Source organism: Crinia signifera, chromosome 6 (genome assembly GCF_055691185.1).
Source record: "Crinia signifera chromosome 6, ASM5569118v1, whole genome shotgun sequence".
NCBI lineage: Eukaryota > Metazoa > Chordata > Amphibia > Anura > Myobatrachidae > Crinia > Crinia signifera.
Window position 1 is genome coordinate 87,213,602 of NC_139222.1, and position 19,687 is coordinate 87,233,288.

The 19,687-nt window shown below is 42.6% G+C and overlaps 1 protein-coding gene across 2 annotated transcripts in view; it reads left to right on the forward strand.

Annotated features, from left to right (window-relative positions):
- The window catches only part of OGDHL (oxoglutarate dehydrogenase L), a 97,808-nt gene that overhangs the window by 61,164 nt on the left and 16,957 nt on the right, over positions 1 to 19,687 (forward strand). For both annotated transcript variants that reach the window (XM_083146378.1, XM_083146377.1), the window contains exons 15-16: positions 3,349 to 3,499; positions 10,247 to 10,374. In XM_083146378.1, the coding sequence (XP_083002504.1) occupies positions 3,349 to 3,499; positions 10,247 to 10,374 (279 nt within the window). The remainder of the gene's footprint in view (positions 1 to 3,348; positions 3,500 to 10,246; positions 10,375 to 19,687) is intronic.

Consider the following 19,687-nt stretch of genomic DNA (forward strand, 5'->3'; position numbering starts at 1 on the left):
TACAGAGCAGAACTTTTGAGACAATTAGACATGCCTGATGTATATCAGAAGTTGGATCGTAACCCTACTGACCAGTTCAGTAAACAGCTTAATGACAGATTAAATAGGGCGGTCGGTGATGGACACATCACCAATCACCTCAAATCTGCTTTAATTAATGACAATCCGGTTACCCCCATCTTGTATTCATTACCCAAAATTCATAAATCATTAACTTGTCCTCCCGGCCGTCCCATAATATCTGCCCGCAATGGCTTGTTCCAGAAGGTATCTACCTATCTTGACGCTATGCTCCAGCCATGTATTGTGCAACACCCAAGACACTTACTGGACACTACTGCATTTATTAACAAACTCAACTCTATACCTAGTGTACCTGATGGAACATTATTGTGCAGCCTTGACATCTCTAGTCTCTACACCATAATACCTAACAAGGATGGATTGGAGGCAGTGCGCAGATTGGTGACTGGAAACCCTGCATACAAGGGCCCAAATATTGATGTACTTATTGATTTACTTGAGTTGGTGCTTACGTGCAATTTTTTTATGTTTGATGGTGTGTATTACCTGCAGGCGTCTGGCTGTGCGATGGGGTCCAATGTGGCCCCATCGTACGCCAACGCCTACATGTATATGATCGAAGACGATCTCATGATGACTAATGCCCTCTTTGTCCAACATGCACTATTCTATGTAAGATATATAGACGATTTATTTGTCTTATGGACTGGTCCCAAAGAGAGCATTGAACAGTTCATCTCGGTACACAACAATTCCAATCATCCTGTACAATTCACATATAATATCAGTGAAACTAGTGTCAACTACCTTGATGTTCAGGTGAGCATCAGTGACGGTCTGTTGTGTACCAGATTGTTCCGTAAACCAACGGACAGAAACACCACATTACATGCCACCAGTTTCCATCCCCCTAAACTCAAATTCTCATTACCCTACTCACAATTTCTTAGGGCGATTAGGATATGCTCTGACAGAGCAATTGCTATTGAATATATCGACACCATGATTGCTGACTTTGTAGTAAGGGGGTATGATGGTAAACTATTACAATTGGCTAAAGACAAAGCGCTTAGGTGCCAGAGAGAGGATACGCTCAAAACCTCTTGTAAGAACACTGACATGGACAAAAGATTCCCATGGGTTAACCATTACAACACCATGAGTGATACCATACGCTCAGTATCCAATAACCTATGGCCCATTGTACAGACTGACCCCGACTTACTACTAGGGGAAAGGAGACTCATGCCATGCTATAGTCGCGGCAAAAATCTTAGGGATTGGGTCATGAAGACCGACATCAGTGGATTGGATCGGTTACAATCAGTACAGGGCAATTTCCTGGCTAAAAGATCAGGGTGCTATAAATGTCTTAATTGTATAGTGTGTAGTGCACTCATGACTGGCAGTGATTTCCCACATCCCCTGACTGGCAAACGCATTCCCATCCGACATGTGGTCACGTGTACCACCAAGTACATTGTGTACCTTATCATGTGTCCTTGTGGTAAAGGTTATGTCGGCAAAACTGACCGCACTTTGCGGGAAAGGATTGCCGGACACAAGTCGACATTACGTGCTGCGTTGCTTAGTGGACACAGTGACCAACCGGTAGCACGACATTTTGTGACTGCCGGCCATAACATTAATCAACTTAAATACATTATTATTGACCATGAGCCTGTGAACAAACGGGGAGGAGATAGGTCACTGCGACTACTACAAAGGGAGTCCCGTTGGATCCACAGCCTGGGAACACTTGCCCCACGTGGGCTTAACGAGTCCGCAGGACTACACTGCTTTCTGTAAGATCTTCCGTTTCATACACACCGGCCTGCTTCAGGCGGACACAGTGCTCCTATTAGCATTTCTATGCTGTTCGCGTATTATTCTTTGTGCTTATTTAATAGTGGCGCCTGACCGCCATGACATTTATTAACTCATGTACGCATTCTAACATTGTGAACTTTCCCATGTTTTTAACATTTAGTATGTATTTACGATCTTTCTCACTGTTATGTTTTTTGTTTAGATGGTCGTCCGGGCAACGGGAATGGGATGATGGCGTCATCAGTGGGCGCGTCATTCAGGACCTGCGTCGCCGGGATGATCTTCACGTGGTGTGGTGTTCCTGATATAGGTATGTGTTTTCATTTGTGTTTTTGCATCCTGATGAAGAAGTGAATAAACTTCGAAAACGTTTGATCCCATCCACGTTTGGTTTACCTTATTGAACAGTCTCCGGGTGCCGCTTATCTGGTAACTATATATATATATATATATATATATATATATATATATATATATATATATATATATATATATATATTCATAAAAATGTAACTGTAGCCCACCTTAATATTTTTTTTAAGCACTCTGGACTGCTCACTGTACGGAGGTCTTGGAGGGAGGGAGGCACTTATTAGTACAGTGATTAGCACAGTGTCTCCGTCAGTCTCTCTCTGGCTCACACACTGTGATGAGCACAGGGAGGATCTGCGCGCCGCTTAGCTCAGCTGCTGGATACACAGCAGCCAATAGACTGTGTGTTTGTAGAGTAGCCAATGGGTGGAAGCCGGCAGCAGTGAGCCTCAGCCATTTCCGGACGTGCAGGGGGACCGTCGGACCCAGCCACCAGAGGTGATGTAATGTGCATGGCAGAGTGGGTGGGCAGTGGCGGGTGACTAGTGGCGCTGCCACCTACATATAATTCATCTATGCGGCGGCGGCGCTCGTCACTCGCCGCTGCCCACCCGCTGTGCCATTTAACAGAATGTCAGCCAGCCTGCCGCCCTTAATTGGTGCCGCCCTGAGGCCGGTGCCTCACGGGCCTAGGCACAAATCCGGCCCTGCTTGTACCCCCCAGTGGCATCATATTGCAACAAACTTTAGCAATGATGTATGAGGACATATCTGTCAGTTCTACCATATAGTTATGGTCAGAGTGGCAGACACTTTGGGAATATCTGCCTTACAAGCCATGTAACTCCTTTGGATGGCAGCACAGCTGGGGATTGGGTTTTTGGATACCTTATTTGGAACCTGCAGCAGTCTAATCCGATAACCCGCTACAGCATTCCCAAACATGCAATTGGCTATTGCACTACTTTACTAACACTATAGAAAGAAACAAAATTAAAATCCCATACATCCCCAGAATTTTTACCGAAGTTAATGTCTCATGTGATCACATCGATCTGATAACACAAAGACCAGAGCTGGCAAGCTTTTAGACTAATTAAATCTGTTGTTTTACAGCTGACATAAGACATGACAAATAGGAAGAGTTATTTCAGTTGTCAGTAACGTAATGTTCTCTTCCAGGACTCTCTAGGATCCTGAAGGGCAGACTGGAAATGACAAAGAATCGCCTGGTGGACTGGGCACTGGCTGAATACATGGCATTTGGCTCTTTGCTAAAAGAAGGAATTCATGTTAGACTAAGCGGACAGGACGTGGAAAGGGGAACCTTTAGGTAACTATTTTATTATATGTACCTGTATTTTATGTGATAGTTTATTCATTTTAGATTTGGGCATAAGCAAATGCATTACTAAGACAGGGTAATGTCTAGTGTCGGCCTGGGGCATAAAAGGCCCATCAGAGTTTGGGACCCATGATGTGGGCACCATTTAGGGGGCACTAACCCCTAGAGAATCCACTAGTACACCTGTGCAGTGACTGGAGCTTGGTGTCACCTTTATGTACTTTTGCCCTTACAGTACTTCTCCCAGCACCAGTGACTAGCAAGACCCCCCGATATCTTATGCTGCAGGGGCCGCTCGGCACAGGGTAGCTGAACCTCCAGTCTCCTAAAAAAACCCTAAGGGGTGAATTTTAATTAGCTCAGTAAATGTTCACAGCTTATTGATCTCTAGAGAGTAATTCAATTATCCCTGATAGCCAACACTATTTGGGATTTTTTTTCACCTGCCCACAGGCAGGAGAAATAAAATCCCCAATAAGTGTCAGTTTTCACGTTCATGATCATAAAAGCACATGGATCCGATCCTTTGTCTTTTTGAACTATAGCACAGAAGTTTTATTACAAAAATAGCCTTTATTTGATTTGCCTTAAAGAAACATTTTGTAAAATATATTGTCATCAATTGAATTCCCCCCTAATTGCTAATTCATATCCAACTCCTGAGTCTGGGATTTGTGACTTTAAAGTAGCCCTAGCTTTGCGCTGTGTTATTGAACCTAATGTAGCGGTGACAAGGATTTTTTTTACCTGTGTCTCTGGAGTGTTCCTCTTTACCTAATGGTACTCTGAAATAAGCTGATACATTATACGGTGACTAATATAATTCTGAGAAAAACAAACGATTGTATAAAGTAGTTCACATATATTGTGCTGCACTTTACCGAGAATATTCCAGTAATTCGCGTCAGTCCCTGCACCATTGGAACTTACAGAGTATGGGGGTCATTCAGGTGCGGTTGTACTTGTGCCCATCATTGCAAAATACAGATTTCCGTACTCTGGCATGCAAAGGACACATTCTGCACATGCGTTAAGGGGTCCTGAGGCATAGAGCACAGGACGGCACCAGACTGTCATAATTGAGGCAATTTTGGGGGCATGTGCGATCCAGTACGCAGCTAATGTGCGAGAATATGCTAATGCTCTAGTCTAAACAAAAACAATATACTTTGAGCGCTATGGGCTAGTGTTTAAGTGCTGTGTGCAAGTGGCTGCCTTCTGGGAGGGGGATGCCGCCCCCAAAAAGTACAAGAAGGAAGAAGGATACCAGTGGGCGCCTTTTGCACACAAATATAGCAATTTATTGAATGGACAAATCACATAAAAAATAAATATACTAATAAACAGAATATGGACAAAAATAAACACAAAATATTAGATATCCATAAAATACTTAAAAAGCATGTGCAATAATAAAATGCTGATTTGATGTGGTATATAGTTACCAGGTCCCGGTAGATGATTCTCATATGCGCATATGAGGCCAGGTACTAGTGTCCTGATTTGGAAGGTAAAATTACCAGCGATCTGTGGGAGTAGGTGGATACTTGTAGAATCTCCCAAAATAATATTTGTAATCCACAAAGGGTATTCCTTTATAGGCTTTGTAGCCCAACAGAAAATTGCAGAGTAGGTGCAGTCAACACCTTTAGGTCGATGGAGACGACAGCCAATGGAGACGACAGCCAATGGTTATCTCACTTGCAGATGCGGGGTCTTCAGCAGGTCCCAATTCGGGTATGTGAGTGCGCCGATCCGCCTCACGCCTGTCAGTGTTTGGGTTGTATAGAGCAGCTGTACCAGCCAGCGAGCCAGGTACAAGCCGCTGAACACTGCGGCGGGCGGAGACTACCTTGTTTGTGTACATCCAGCAGAGCGCACGAGACCCACAAACAAGGTAGTCTCCGCCCGCCGCAGTGTTCAGCAGCTTGTACCTGGCTCGCTGGCTGGTACAGCTGCTCTATACAACCCAAACACTGACAGGCGTGAGGCGGATCGGCGCACTCACATACCCGAATTGGGACCTGCTGAAGACCCCGCACCTGCAAGTGAGATAACCATTGGCTGTCGTCTCCATCGGCCTAAAGGTGTCGACTGCACCTACTCTGCAATTTTCTGTTGGGCTACAAAGCCTATAAAGGAATACCCTTTGTGGATTACAAATATTGGTTTGGGAGATTCTACAAGTATCCACCTACTCCCACAGATCGCTGGTAATTTTACCTTCCAAATCAGGACACTAGTACCTGGCCTCATATGCGCATATGAGAATCATCTACCGGGACCTGGTAACTATATACCACATCAAATCAGCATTTTATTATTGCACATGCTTTTTAAGTATTTTATGCATATCTAATATTTTGTGTTTATTTTTGTCCATATTCTGTTTATTAGTATATTTATTTTTTATGTGATTTGTCCATTCAATAAATTGCTATATTTGTGTGCAAAAGGCGCCCACTGGTATCCTTCTTCCTTCTTATGCTAATGCTCTAGCTGCCTTGAAAATATTAATATTCATCTATGTCCAAATATGCAGTGATGTTTGCAGATACTTTTAATAATCAACTCCCTGAATAAACTTACAGTTGTGCAGAATGGCCGTGGGAATAGAGGTGAGACCATTACTTGCCACAAACAGTCCCTGACTGGGAATCACTTTGTGAATAAATCCTTACTGCTTATTAAAGTATCTTGGCAAGGTGCATGCACATTCGGATGATAATCGGTCAACTCTGTAAATATCGGCATTGCCTATTTCTCTGAATATCTCCTTATGAGCCTTATTCTGGTTTACTAGCAAAAGCAAACTCATTCTCTAATGGACAAACCAAGTACACTGCAGGTGGGGCAGATGTAACATGTGCAGAGAGAGTTAGATTTGGCTTTTGCGAGAGAACCAGAATCAGGCCCTATATTCCCTATCACATGGACACACACTAGGGTTATATTTTCTTTTGGTAGAAGCAAATTAACCAGTATGGGAGGAAACCAGAATACCTGTGAGGCAGTAATGCTAACCAGTACGTCAACACTATATACATCAAAACAAGAGCTTACTGATGTAGCAACAGAAAAGAAAATGAAGTTAAAAAAAGCAAAAAACAAGGTTTTATGTGTTTTAGCATTTGCCTTTATTGGTGAAAGCCCAAAATAAAACTGTGAGTCTGTTTTAACCAAAGCACAATATTGGATTTGAGACAGAACGTGGGACGGCTTGCTTGTCTTGTAGTCTTGACGGCCTGTCTTGTTTACTGTACTGTAGTAATCAGAAAAAGGTAGAGATGGGAGAACTCTGAATTCAGCTGAAATGTCCATTTGACAAGTAGCTTAGAAAATACTTAATATGCACATTTTAAATTTGTTTGTATTTTCTTCCCCAGTAAAATATCATGCTGCAATACGTAAATATAACTCTAATTCCTGCTTCAATCTTAGGCTGGGTACACACTATACCATATGCTGCGGCACCGCCGCTGAATGAACAGGGACCCTCGCCCTATAATCGGATAGGCCACAAGGGGTATCGTTAACAACCTGTGGGTGCATGCATTATTAATGATCTAGCGGGACATACTAAACAAAATGCAAGACAATATTATTAACAATATCCGTTATCGTGCATATCATTGGCTACAATCGCATAGTGGGCAGGATGTATTAAAATAAATCGCTGCCACAGCGATGCGAGCGCATATGTATTAACATATGCGCCTAGCATCGCATAGCTGCGACGGAGGCCCCCACGATACATGTGATGTGCGGGTGGGTGGGGGTGTCTCCGTCACATCTCCGGCTCAGCAGCTGTCCCCGGCGCCGCCTCCTCCCCCTGCAGCCGGAAGGACATCGGGCTGTGACATATGGCCAGGGGGAGGAGGAGTTTCACGGAAGACTGGGAGGGGGGTAGGTGTCTGCGGGGGCGGTGATAGAAGCCCATAGACTTCTATAGGGTATACCCACACAAAGGTGGCGATACCCTATAGAAGGTAACCCAAAGGTGGCGATACCCTGCGAAGACGCGGCAGGGGTTTTACCGCATTTTTCCCTTAGTACATCCTGCCCAGTGTGCTCCCAGCTTTATTTCCTTGAGGAAGTTTAAAATGATGTCCCATCATGTTCCAATATAAAATACTATGAGTAAGTACTGTACAGTCAAAGTCATGGTTTGTACAATCACAGAGGTAGCTACGGTACTCTTACACTTGCCTATGAAGTGGTGGCGTAAAGAGCCCCATTTAATTTTCTTCTGTGTACCAGATAAGCGGTGTTACAGACTCACAGAAGTCTAAATCAATAATAGAGATAGTATAATATATATAATACATTGAATCTTCTGATCTACTGAACCCTATCTTTAATTTACTCAACCCCTTTACCAGCTCACCTGGCCTGTTATGCTGTGCTGATTGTTAGCATAATGTTTGAGAAAGCAATTTTTTTCCTGACACACATTACAGCAGAGGAGGGTGTGAGGAGGCGTCGCTTTCACTGTGCTTGACACTGGCAGCCACGGAGCAAGTAATACACATAATAGGTATTATCAGTGTAATAGGCCATTTTGCCTGGGCACTTGCAGAGGTGAACATATTGGTGTGATTCAGTCAGTTAGCCTCGCTCATTACTCAGAGAGTTAATGGATTACAGTAATTGCTTCAGTCATCTCTGTTTTCATAATGTGCCTCTGCCTCCAATTTTAATGCTGATTAATGAACACTCTGCGCTCTGCAGGGAGGGAGGAAAGGGGGGGGTTTGGAAATATCCATAGCTATGATATATCTTTACCATGCGCTGTAAAAGCACCAGCAATATGCTTGTAATAGTGGACTGCTGGTTAATGTAATACTAGCTTCTCTGCTGCATGTTACTGTGTAATTGGCCAGAGTTTTATTTCATTAACTAGGATTATTTACAATGTTGAACACCAGGCTGCTGATAAACACAGTTCCTTACATAGACTACGATATTAAGATTTATTAAGCAAACTGCAGATGTAATAACCTCATTATTTATGTTATTTACAGTATGCTCCCACTTTGTGGAGTTTTTTTTTTTGGTAGTTTCTTGGGTTTGCAAAGCCATATTAGAAATTATATTCTGGGATTTCTAAAGGTCATTTAAACGTTAATAGAAAAATAAAATAAATGTGCATCCACTTGGGGCTAATAAATTCACATTAGCAGAAATAAAAAAATAAATGTCTGTTTGGGTGGAAGCGGCTGGTGACACAGCCTGAAATGACAAATCATGATTTGATCGTCTGGGGCATATGTGCTGGAGTCCCCTAACCTGTCAGTAACTGGCATACAGTAGCAATGCTTTTATTCTACAATACAGTGTAGTAGTAGTAGTATAGTATTATATACAATATACTGTACTATAGTATTATCTGTAGTGTTATTATTGTATGTTATCGACAATATAGTGTAATATTATAATATATGTGACTAAGAATCTATGGACGGGTGTAAGCACTGAGGTCATGTGTTTGATACCCATCATGGTCATAACTGTGTGGAGTTTGTATATTCTCCCTGTGCTTGAGTGGGTTTCCTTTTGGGTGCTTTGGCTTTCTCCAACAATCCAAAAATATATGATAGGTTTATTGACTCCTACAGAAAAGTGAACCCTAGTGTAAATGTGTGCATACATGTGTATGGGGCAGGGATGCAGTTAGCCTTCCACCACATGGGGTGCTGGCAGTAAGAAGTGTGAAGTCGTGTACACACGGGGCGATTCATCTAAGCCAGTGGTTCTCAACCTCGGTCCTCAGGACCCCCCCCCCCCCCGTGCACGTTTCCAGGTCTCCACACGGTCACAGGTGAAATAATTAGCTCCACCTGTGATCATTTAAAATGTGTCAATGAATAATGAGCACACCTGTGCAGCTGCCGGGTGACCTGGAAAACGTGCACTGTTGGGGAGGTCCTGAGGACTGAGGTTGAGAACCACTGATCTAAGTGATTTTGACTTCATGGTTAAAATGAGTTAGAATATGTCCCTGAATCGCCCCCCCCCCCCCTTCCCCGTGTGTACACCGCACGCAATAGCGATGCGTGGCCCAACAGCATCGCTGTTGCCTGGCCAGATAGACACTACAAGCCAGAATATTCCTGTTAGACGCTGCAGTGTTTATTAAGCTGTACACACGGGCTGCTGCTGGGGATAGCTGCCGGTGTGTACTCTCCTTCAGCTGTAGGCACTAAGAATTTGGTGGGGTAAGGGAAAGGCATGGTGAAGGTCAGTATACTTACTGAACCCCCATGTACTCTACTGCTGATCATTTTTTTATCTATTCCATGACTAGATAGGCCAAGTAGTTCTTATCTGTCTACAAATTATGTTGCCAGAGGCAGACATCCTGTCTGTGTGAGGATGCTCAGCTGGCAGAGAGCTCCCCTTTCCTCCCTACTGTATGTATTCTGTGTATGAGGACGCTAAGGTGGTTACAATTGACTGAATTCTACATAACACAAAGCTCCATGTTGCCAGTATGATACTGGTTTAATAATCTAAAAGCAGCTTTAATAAAGTTGGGCTGAAGTTGGGTCGCCCAGTGTCATTGTCCTTCACCCAACAGTCTTTCAACGTGGTAGAGTAATTACCATAAATGATGGGTTTAACAATATGGTGAACTTTATTTATATACTGTAGCAACTAGAAACATCTAAAAAAAATATTCTTGTGAATAGATAAATCTGTATATATTGACCTCATTTTCTTTTTCCCTACAAGCCATCGTCATCATGTTTTACATGACCAAGATGTTGATCGCAGAACCTGTGTCCCAATGAATCACCTCTGGCCAGGCCAAGCTTCATATACTGTGTGTAACAGCTCCTTATCTGAATATGGAGTCCTGGGTACGTAATATCTAATAATACCGATGGCAATTCTCCTGAATTCTAACATTGTCCCGTGCATTACACTCTCTTACATTTACTTTAATTTAAAACTGGTCTGTTAAGAAATTGCTGTTATATGAAAACGTAATTGCCTAGTAGCAATGCCTTACTTTATAACTTAAGACCCACAAAAATCTTGGTATTTGGGAAAAGTACAGTATGGAATTTTAATTTGTGTAGCTGTCCTGTGCATCACCGAGAATCACCGTAGAACAGTGGTTCCCAACCTGAGGTACTAGTACCCCTGGGGGTACTCTGCAGACCAGTTGGGGGTACTTGAAAATAATACTGGTAATGGCGGATGATGAAAAGGTCTTTTGATGGCTGAAGACCCATTGCCATGGAGAAAACCATGTTGTGTCATATGCCTGACCAGCAATCCACTGGGAGCTTCCCATGCTGCCCTCAGACATCAGCAATCATCTGCCCAGCACTGACAAAGGTGGAGGAAGCAGCGGCATTAATCCTACCGGTGTTAGCGGGAATCCTGGAGATAGTATACAAACAGTGTCTAGACACAGAAGGGCATGATTCCTTGCTGTATACTACTCCTCTTTAATATAAGGACATGCATAGGTATCCGCATACCGCTAAGTACTGTCCATATTTCAAAATGAGAGGAGGGGGTACTTATCAATGAAAAGCCTAATCAAGGGGTACAGGAGAGAAAAAAGGTTGGGAACCACTGCCCTAGAGCAATGATGACGATGTTGTAGTTATTATTGTTAGTAGTTATTATTATGCTAGCAATTAGGCTCAGTTTTGCCTGTTTTTTATTTTGCCTCGTTCTCTCAATCATATCCCCCCCCCTCCTCTATATACACCCCTAATGCATTCCGCCACCTGTAATGGTAAGTTGGAACTAGTTCAACCTTCACCTTGACCCTGCACAGTGATTCTAACAGAAAAGCATTATGGTTTGCAGCACGGTGCCTAAAACCCTAGTATTGGGCCAGGCTCAGCCTAATGGGGGAGGGAGGCGCAGACCATTTTAAGCCCTGTCCATAAAATAAATGGAAAAGAAACCAAACATTAATAGCTGGAGATGAGGTGAGGCATTACCGACTGGGGAAGATCAAATACAGCGTACCATAGGGAGGGTCTCACATCTGAAACAGAAGAAGTAATGTGTTCTGTAGGAAAGCAGCAATTGAAGCAGAGGTGTCCCAGAAAGTAAAATCATCCTACTATGGAAGGTGAACAAGAAGAATCCATCTCCAATACTGATTCCTCGACCTCCAGGTGATTCATTACCAGCATTGGTTTAAACCACAAAATATGGGCCTTATTCTAGTTCACTCTTAAAGGCAAATTCCTTCTCAAATGGACAAAACCATGTGCACTGCAGGTGGGGCAGATGTAACATGTGCAGAGAGAGTTACATTTGGGTGGGGTTTTGCTTCAAAGTGAGATCTATATTGCAGTGTAAAAATAAAGCATTCAGTATTTTCCCTGCACAGAAACAAAATAGCTCACCCAAATCTAACTCTCTCTGCACATGTTACATCTGCCCCCCTGCAGTGCACATGGTTTTGTCCATCTGAGAAGGAATTTGCCTCTAAGGGGGGGTATTCAAACACCGTCGTGCTCCCGCAGCCATCTCCCGACGGGGAGATGGCTGCGGGGCCCTATTCAATGCTGTCTTCCCCACAGCATTGAACAGGGTTTCACTGCAGAACGAGCCCGAGCATCACAAGCTGTCGGGCTTGTTCTGCCGAGAAAATCCGGAAATAGGTGAGCTCCTAGCCGGAGCTCATCTATTTCCGTCATCAACTCGCGGCCAGTCCCCCTTCTTACCGCTCAGCGGCCGGGACATTGAATCCCGACCGCAGAGCTCCAGTCGAGCCAATCGAGAACGGGACAGGATCATGGAAGATAAAGCAAATACTAATTATAAGCACAGAACCTTTCTGTTATTCCACTGGTATAATCAGATTTTAAATTAGCAATGTCTTAACCCTTTGAGCTCCAATGGGGTTTTATTAACCCTTTGAGTGCCAACGTTGCTGTGAGAAATCCTCAAAATATCAGTTAAAAATGCCAGCGCCACTCACAGCGATTGTTCTTTTTTGGTTGCAATATTTAACTAAACTTCAATGAATTGCCTCGGCTGTATTTGTATTTATTTATACTTAAAGAACATTAGCTGTGAGCGATGCTGGCATTTTTAGCGGATATTTTCAGGATCGCTCACGTCGATTTTGGTACTTAAAGGGTTAAAATCCTCCCTTACTCTATGCTCAGCCTCTAAAGGCCCGTACATTAGTGCAATTTGGGCACTTTTCATCTGATTCTGATGATTGGGCCGAGAAATCGGTTGAAAAGTGTCATATCGTGTGTGTTTCAGCACTGATCTGATGCGCAGTCCCGTGTGCTTTGGAACTTGAGACTGCAAGGCCTGCACTATAGATTTATCAAATCCTGCAGGCCTAGCTGGGATTGTATACATTACATTGTATGCAGAAGGACAACATGAGATGTTTCATATTCGATCCTAACACCCGGGAAGCTGGCAGGCAGTTCAATGGAATTCTTTTGTGACTTCTACCGTCGAGAAGTGTATGGAGGCCTTAAGCTTAGTGGGTTATTTGATCTTTCTGATCTTTAATCTTTTTGTGAGCCTGTGTGAAAATTGTTGTTTGGTCCTACAATAATACAAGTAATGAGGGACCCAGGGGTATCTGAACTAGAGAGAGATGTAGATTGTAGGGTTTTGTGTCCATATCCGCCACCTTGCTGTCCATGTGGTGTAGAGAGGAAAGTCTCCATTCAGGCTGCCAGTGGGATTGGCAGCAGCAAAATAGCACTGTATTGATGCGTTGAATTGATGAAAGTGATGATCCCATGTATATATGAGTATTAAAACATCCTTTAAATGGGTTGCCTAATATAACCTGTCCCTCCAGGAAGCACATAGAGCACCCGGCCGTACCTGAAGCCCTGTTATTTTATTTACTGCAGGTTTCAGTGCAGTACGTCTAGTCCTCTTTAACAGCACACAATGGAGTTACCTTCAAAATGACTGGAGGACTCCTTGTATAGGATAATCTATGCCATATTATACTACCATTGCGCATCATGAGAGCAAATGAGTGTAAATTGTCACCTTAAAAAGTTAGCATTTATCACAATGCCTAAGTGAGGAGCAACATATGGGCAGATAAGCCTTAAACAAATGAATCATATTGAAAGTTCCTGAGCCATGTCTCCCAGTCGTCACAAATGGGCTCGTAATGTTGAAGTTAAAATTAGACTTGGATTAAGAGCTGCCAGGGGAAATTTCACTTTGTATACTCTGGAAAAAAGATGAACTATATTGTGCACTGCATCTACGCATATAGGAAAAAAGCCTGTGCAATATTTTGTAGTGAGAAAAAGATCAAGACTAGATTAGTGTAATGTAATGTATGGAACGCATGGAAATTAAATTTGACAAATTAATAAGAAACACTTTTGTTCATGTGATTTTTTTTTCTTTTGTCTGTGGCCAAAAACCCCCCGGTGTTCTGTTTATTTAGTACTTATATGTTAGTTGGGCGCCCAATTTACATACGTACGCTTGCGGAAGGAAATTGCATCGCATCGCATGTTCCGTTTTAGTGCGATGCGATGCGATCCCAGTACTTTATATGCATATAGTACTGATGTATGCATTTAAAGTAGCGTAACTATGTTTTGTGAATACACTTAAGCACCACACCACTATCCACACCATCCTGAAGCGTGGCGAGCGGCGACGGAACGCGTCCTCCCGACCTTTTCATACCCCCACTATCCACGACGGCGAGGAGTTGACTATATATAGTGTGGCGAGCCACCGAGCTCGAAGCGTGGCGAGCCCTGCAAGGGGACGCGGATTACTTTACCTATTTTATGCGTCCCCTCGCGGTGCTCGCTATGCTCGTCACGCTTCACTCGCCATGTTTCGGGCTCGGTGGCTCACTGCGCTCGCCACACTATATAACATCAACTCCACGCCGACGTGGATAGTGGGGGTATGAAAAAGTTGTGAGGACGCGTTCCGCCGGCCCTCGCGGGGCTCGCTTCGGATTGGTGTGGGGCTGTGGGTAGTAGGGGGATACCTACAATTGGCAGGACAGTGTAAAATCGCATTGCATGCGTGAGGTGCGATGCGATGCGACCTGGAAAATTAGCACTGACTACATTAATTATTATTTTGCTAAGAATAATGCTTGTGAAATTATATGTCATACATAAATGTATTAAGCATGTGGATGTGATTAGCTATATTACCGGCATTTGGAGCCCCTATTAGAGAAGTAACTAGTTTGTAAGGGCCCCTATGGTGAAAATTGTATATAGCACATGTTACTTTATCAGGCAAGGTGGACCCCTCTCAGCTGTGGGACCCATAGATGCCGCAAACCCTGAACCTATGGTAGTTATGCCCTTGGCTCCTATACCAGGTCATTGGTTCCTAACTTCAGTTCATGACCACTGTTCTCTCAAACACTAAGTGGTAGTGACTAGTGATGTCAGGTGGGGAGCTGGGAAGGATGGCTTTCAAATAAAGCACTTGTGCTGGATTTCAGCTACAAAGAGAAGCTTATGGCACCAAAGACAGCAGAAGTATTGGCTGTGTGGGTCATGGTGTAGGTAAAGCTACTCATTACAAACTCCCTATATGTATAAAAGCAGTGTTGGAGCAGACTGTTATTACTCCGAAGTATATTGCAGTGCCAGGCAATACAATCTGGTCTCTGCATAGTAGGCCAAAGGATTCATCCTACACCAAGTTAATGACCTAGAACATACCCCAGCCTATATCAGAACTAGCTAGTTTGGGATGAATGGACAGGAGGGTGAACGTAAAAAATACATTTGTGTGAACTTTGAAAACGCAAAGTAATTCCAGAAAAATATTTGATTTCCATATTAGAAAGAATACCAAAAGTGGTGGTTGCCTCTGAATAGGGTGGCTTCAGATGTGCCCACATACACCTAGTCTTAATACGCCTGGCCGGGAGTGCGTTGTGCCAGGCGTCTTTTGCTCAAATGTGCACCTTAATCGCAACAGTTTTGTAAGACTGCAGTGGTTCATTTAATATGAAAAACACTTATATATCTGTATGCAAAAGAGTCTGAATCTGTACACAAAACACAACAGAACTTGGCAGGAAACAAAGTCATGGCTGATGCATCATAGCCCTTAGTAGACAGAGTGAGACTCAGCTGTGTCGTATATCATATGAATCACTGCAATCTCGCAAAGAGGTTTTAGATGCAAATTTGGGCCAAATGGATTTTTTTTAAACGCGGTGCAAGCAGTGTTTCATGGGACATAATGTGCTGAGAAGGGATGTTTTGTAGTGTATGAGGACACATACTTTGGTGAGCCAAAGAAATTGATTAGATTTAGATTTTCAGGACTGGATACAATGGTTGTTTAATAATTGCACAGTATAATTTTCTCTATATTGTAACTTCATTTTCACTACCTTGCCCTTTGAAACACTGCACAGCAACACTTCTTATGTTGTGTATGGATGTTATACTGTATATGGATGAGTTGATGTTCCCATATATCTGCAGTATATATAATATTGCCATACCATAAATATATCTTTAGAGTTATTTATATCTTTAGATGGTATAGAATCAGTGAGAGTGGCTCTTAGTGGGAGTTTGCATAATTTCACAAGTGTATGCCCAACAAACTTGTAGCCCTAGAGGCAAGCAGATTTTTTCATGACATGTATATTTGACTTTAATTTGATGCACTTAGGGAGCATGTTGTTATAGCAACGTATGTATTTTACCCTTAGAATCATAACATTGTTGAATACTAGTGATCCTGATTATAGTATATTGCATGTGCATTGTTCCGAAAGCATGTGTCATCATGTCTGAAACCTCAGCTTAAGGCTGAATTACGTATGTGTACTGTACTGGAATAAGTATGTCACAGGTAGGTCAGTTACATATACAGGATATATATATATATATATATATATATATATATATATATATATATATATATATATATATATATATATATATATAATACATCAATGATGGCGGCACACGCTAAAAATAGAGTCGGAGTCACGTCATGGATGTCAACGTTTCGAAGCTCTTTTATTACGCTTCTTCTTCAGGACAGGTATTCCTGTCCTGAAGAAGAAGCGTAATAAAAGAGCTTCGAAACGTTGACATCCATGACGTGACTCCGACTCTATTTTTAGCGTGTGCCGCCATCATTGATGTATTGAATTTGGTCCCTACATTGGGTTTCCTGGACGTGCACCGCAGCCTTACTTATCCGATGGATGTGCTGCTCCATACAGACAATATATAAATATATATATATATATATATATATATATATATATATATATATATATATATATATATATATATATATATATATATAGATACAGATACAGAAGTACCAACACACTCGCCATTCCTAGGAATGGGGTGCAAACAGCACCCACATCCCAGGGTGGGGTGCGGTGGCCTGTGACCACACACTCTAGTAAACACAAACACAGGGGGCCCAGCACTCACTACAACAAACTAACTCACCTTAACATTCAAATAATCAATAAATAAATAATGGGGTTTTTATATATATATATATACAGAAAAGATCAGAGTGCGCTAAATGAATTACACAATTTTAAAATACAAATATTTAATTAAAAAACAGCCATACATTGGCTAGGACACATATATAATAATATAGTCAATATACAAAGAGATTTCACATGGGGTGTGTGGCAATCCAATGTGGTAGCAGGCCCAACGCGTTTCGTCAACTAAGTGACTTCATCAGGGGCAGTTTGATTGAGAAAGGCACAATTGCACTTCTTGAAAAATCTCTTATTGCTAGAGAGAAAAAAAACTGTGTATCCAAAATAAGGGCTGCAAGACCATATATATGTCGCCAAACATCAAAACATTGTTTATCAGACATAAGGTTTGTTCAAGAACCCTTTCTCACAGTTTCAACAATGGTATTGTCACCTCTATATACCGAGGCTCCACAAGAAAATAGGGTTAGTTAACAGGATGTGCACTCTAGGATATCCAAGTACTAGCATATATAGAGGTGACAAAACCATTGTTGAAACTGTGAGAAAGGGTTCTTGAATAAACCTTATGTCTGATAAACAAATGTTTTGATGTTTGGCGACTTATCTTACAGGGTCTTACAGCCCTTATTTTGGATACACAGTTTTTTTTTCTCTATCAATAAGAGATTCTTCAAGAAGTGCAATTGTGCCTTTCTCAATCAAACTGCCCCTGATGAAGTCACATAGTTGACGAAACGCGTTGGGCCTGCTACCACATTGGATTGCCACACACCCCATGTGAAATCTCTTTGTATATTGACTATATTATTATGTATGTGTCCTAGCCAATGTATGGCTGTTTTCTAATTAAATATTTGTATTTTAAAATTGTGTAATTCATTTAGCGCACTCTGATCTTTTCTATATCTCTACTTGCCACTTGGTCCCAGCTAACAGGGGACTTTCAGAGGTGCTGCTATTTTGCTATTTGTCTACTAGTGCGCGGTTTCAGGCACCTTTTTGCTCTTTGATATATATATATATATATATATATATATATATATATATATATATATATATATATATATATATATATATATATATATGCACTCTACCTGGAAGGGTTCAGCTGCCCCAGTGCCCTCTCGGTGTATTTGTAGTAATCAATCCAAAGAACAGGCAGAGGCACTCGGGAGGACTTTGAAAAATAGTGAAAATAGATCCCGACGTTTCAGAGTTAACAAAACTTGATAAAGGGGTTTGTTAACCCCGAAACGTCGGTATCTATTTTCACTAAAGGTTGCTAATTTTCAAAGTCCTCCCGAGTGCCTCTGCCTGTTCTTTGGATTGATTACTAATATATACACACAGATGTGGAGTGGGCTTACACCAGGGCTGGGCAACACCGGCCCTCCAGATGTTAATGAACTACACATCCCAGGATGCTTTGCAATAGGTTAATTGGCTCCCAACGAAATTAACCATAGAATGTCTGTGTGTTAGTGTACATGAGGTAGGGAATATAGATTGTAAGGTACACTGGGGCAGGGACTGATGTGCATGTTCAAATATTCTCTGTAAAGCGCTGCGGAATATGTATGCGCTATAAAAGATACTGTAAATAAATAAATAAATCAGCGGCACTCGGAGACTTCAGTAAAATTCAAAAAAGTATTTTATCCCATAAAAAGGGTGCATATATATATATATACATCAATTTCCAAATTGGCACTCACGTTACTGAATAATAGACAAGGACTACTGTAATTGAGTCATCTGATGACTCAACTAAAGTAGTCCTTGTCTATTCTTCAGTAACGTGAGTGCCACTTTGGAAATTGATGTATGTAATTGCTGGGCAAAAAAGACTTTGTGCGGTATATACTGGGGGCACCCGTTTAAGTATTCCAGTTTTGTCTGAGTGCCGGATATATCACTTTGCTATATATATATATATATATATATATATATATATATATATATATATATATATATATATATATATATATATATATTATAATGGTACTTGTTTCCTATCTGGGCGCCCATCGCGGGCACATCGCATGTCATTATAATGACATGCGATGCGACCGACGCGATTACAGCGATTTTACATAGGGACCAATGTTAAATGTCCCAATTGACCCGCGATGACCGCGATTTACCATAGGAAACAATGTTAAATGGATCAATTTCCCCAAATTATCATAGGGAACAATGGGAAATGGGGCAAAAACACCCCTGAACATAAAAATGTCCCCCCAAAAGTAGTTGACGCGACCCCGCCATCAACGTGAACCCGACGCGTGGCGAGCGCAGCGAGCCCGCGAGGGGCGGCGGTACGCGTCCTCCGACCTTTTCATGCCCTACTATCCACTAGGGCGTGGAGTGAGAATAGAATAGTGTGGCGAGCGCAGCGAGCCACCGAGCCCGAAGCATGGCGAGCGCAGCGAGCCCCGCGGATACCTTCACAGTTATACGCGTCCCCTCGCGGGCTTCCCAGGTGTCCATGGCGACGCGGACACCTGGGAAGCCCGCGAAGGGACGCGTTTACCTGTGAAGGTATCCGCGTCCCCTCGCGGGGCTCGCTGCGCTCGCCACGCTTCGGGCTCGGTGGCTCGCTACGCTCGCCACACTATTCTATTCTCACTCCACGCCCTAGTGGATAGTAGGGCATGAAAAGGTCGGAGGACGCGTACCGCCGCCCCTCGCGGCCTCGCTGCGCTCGCCAC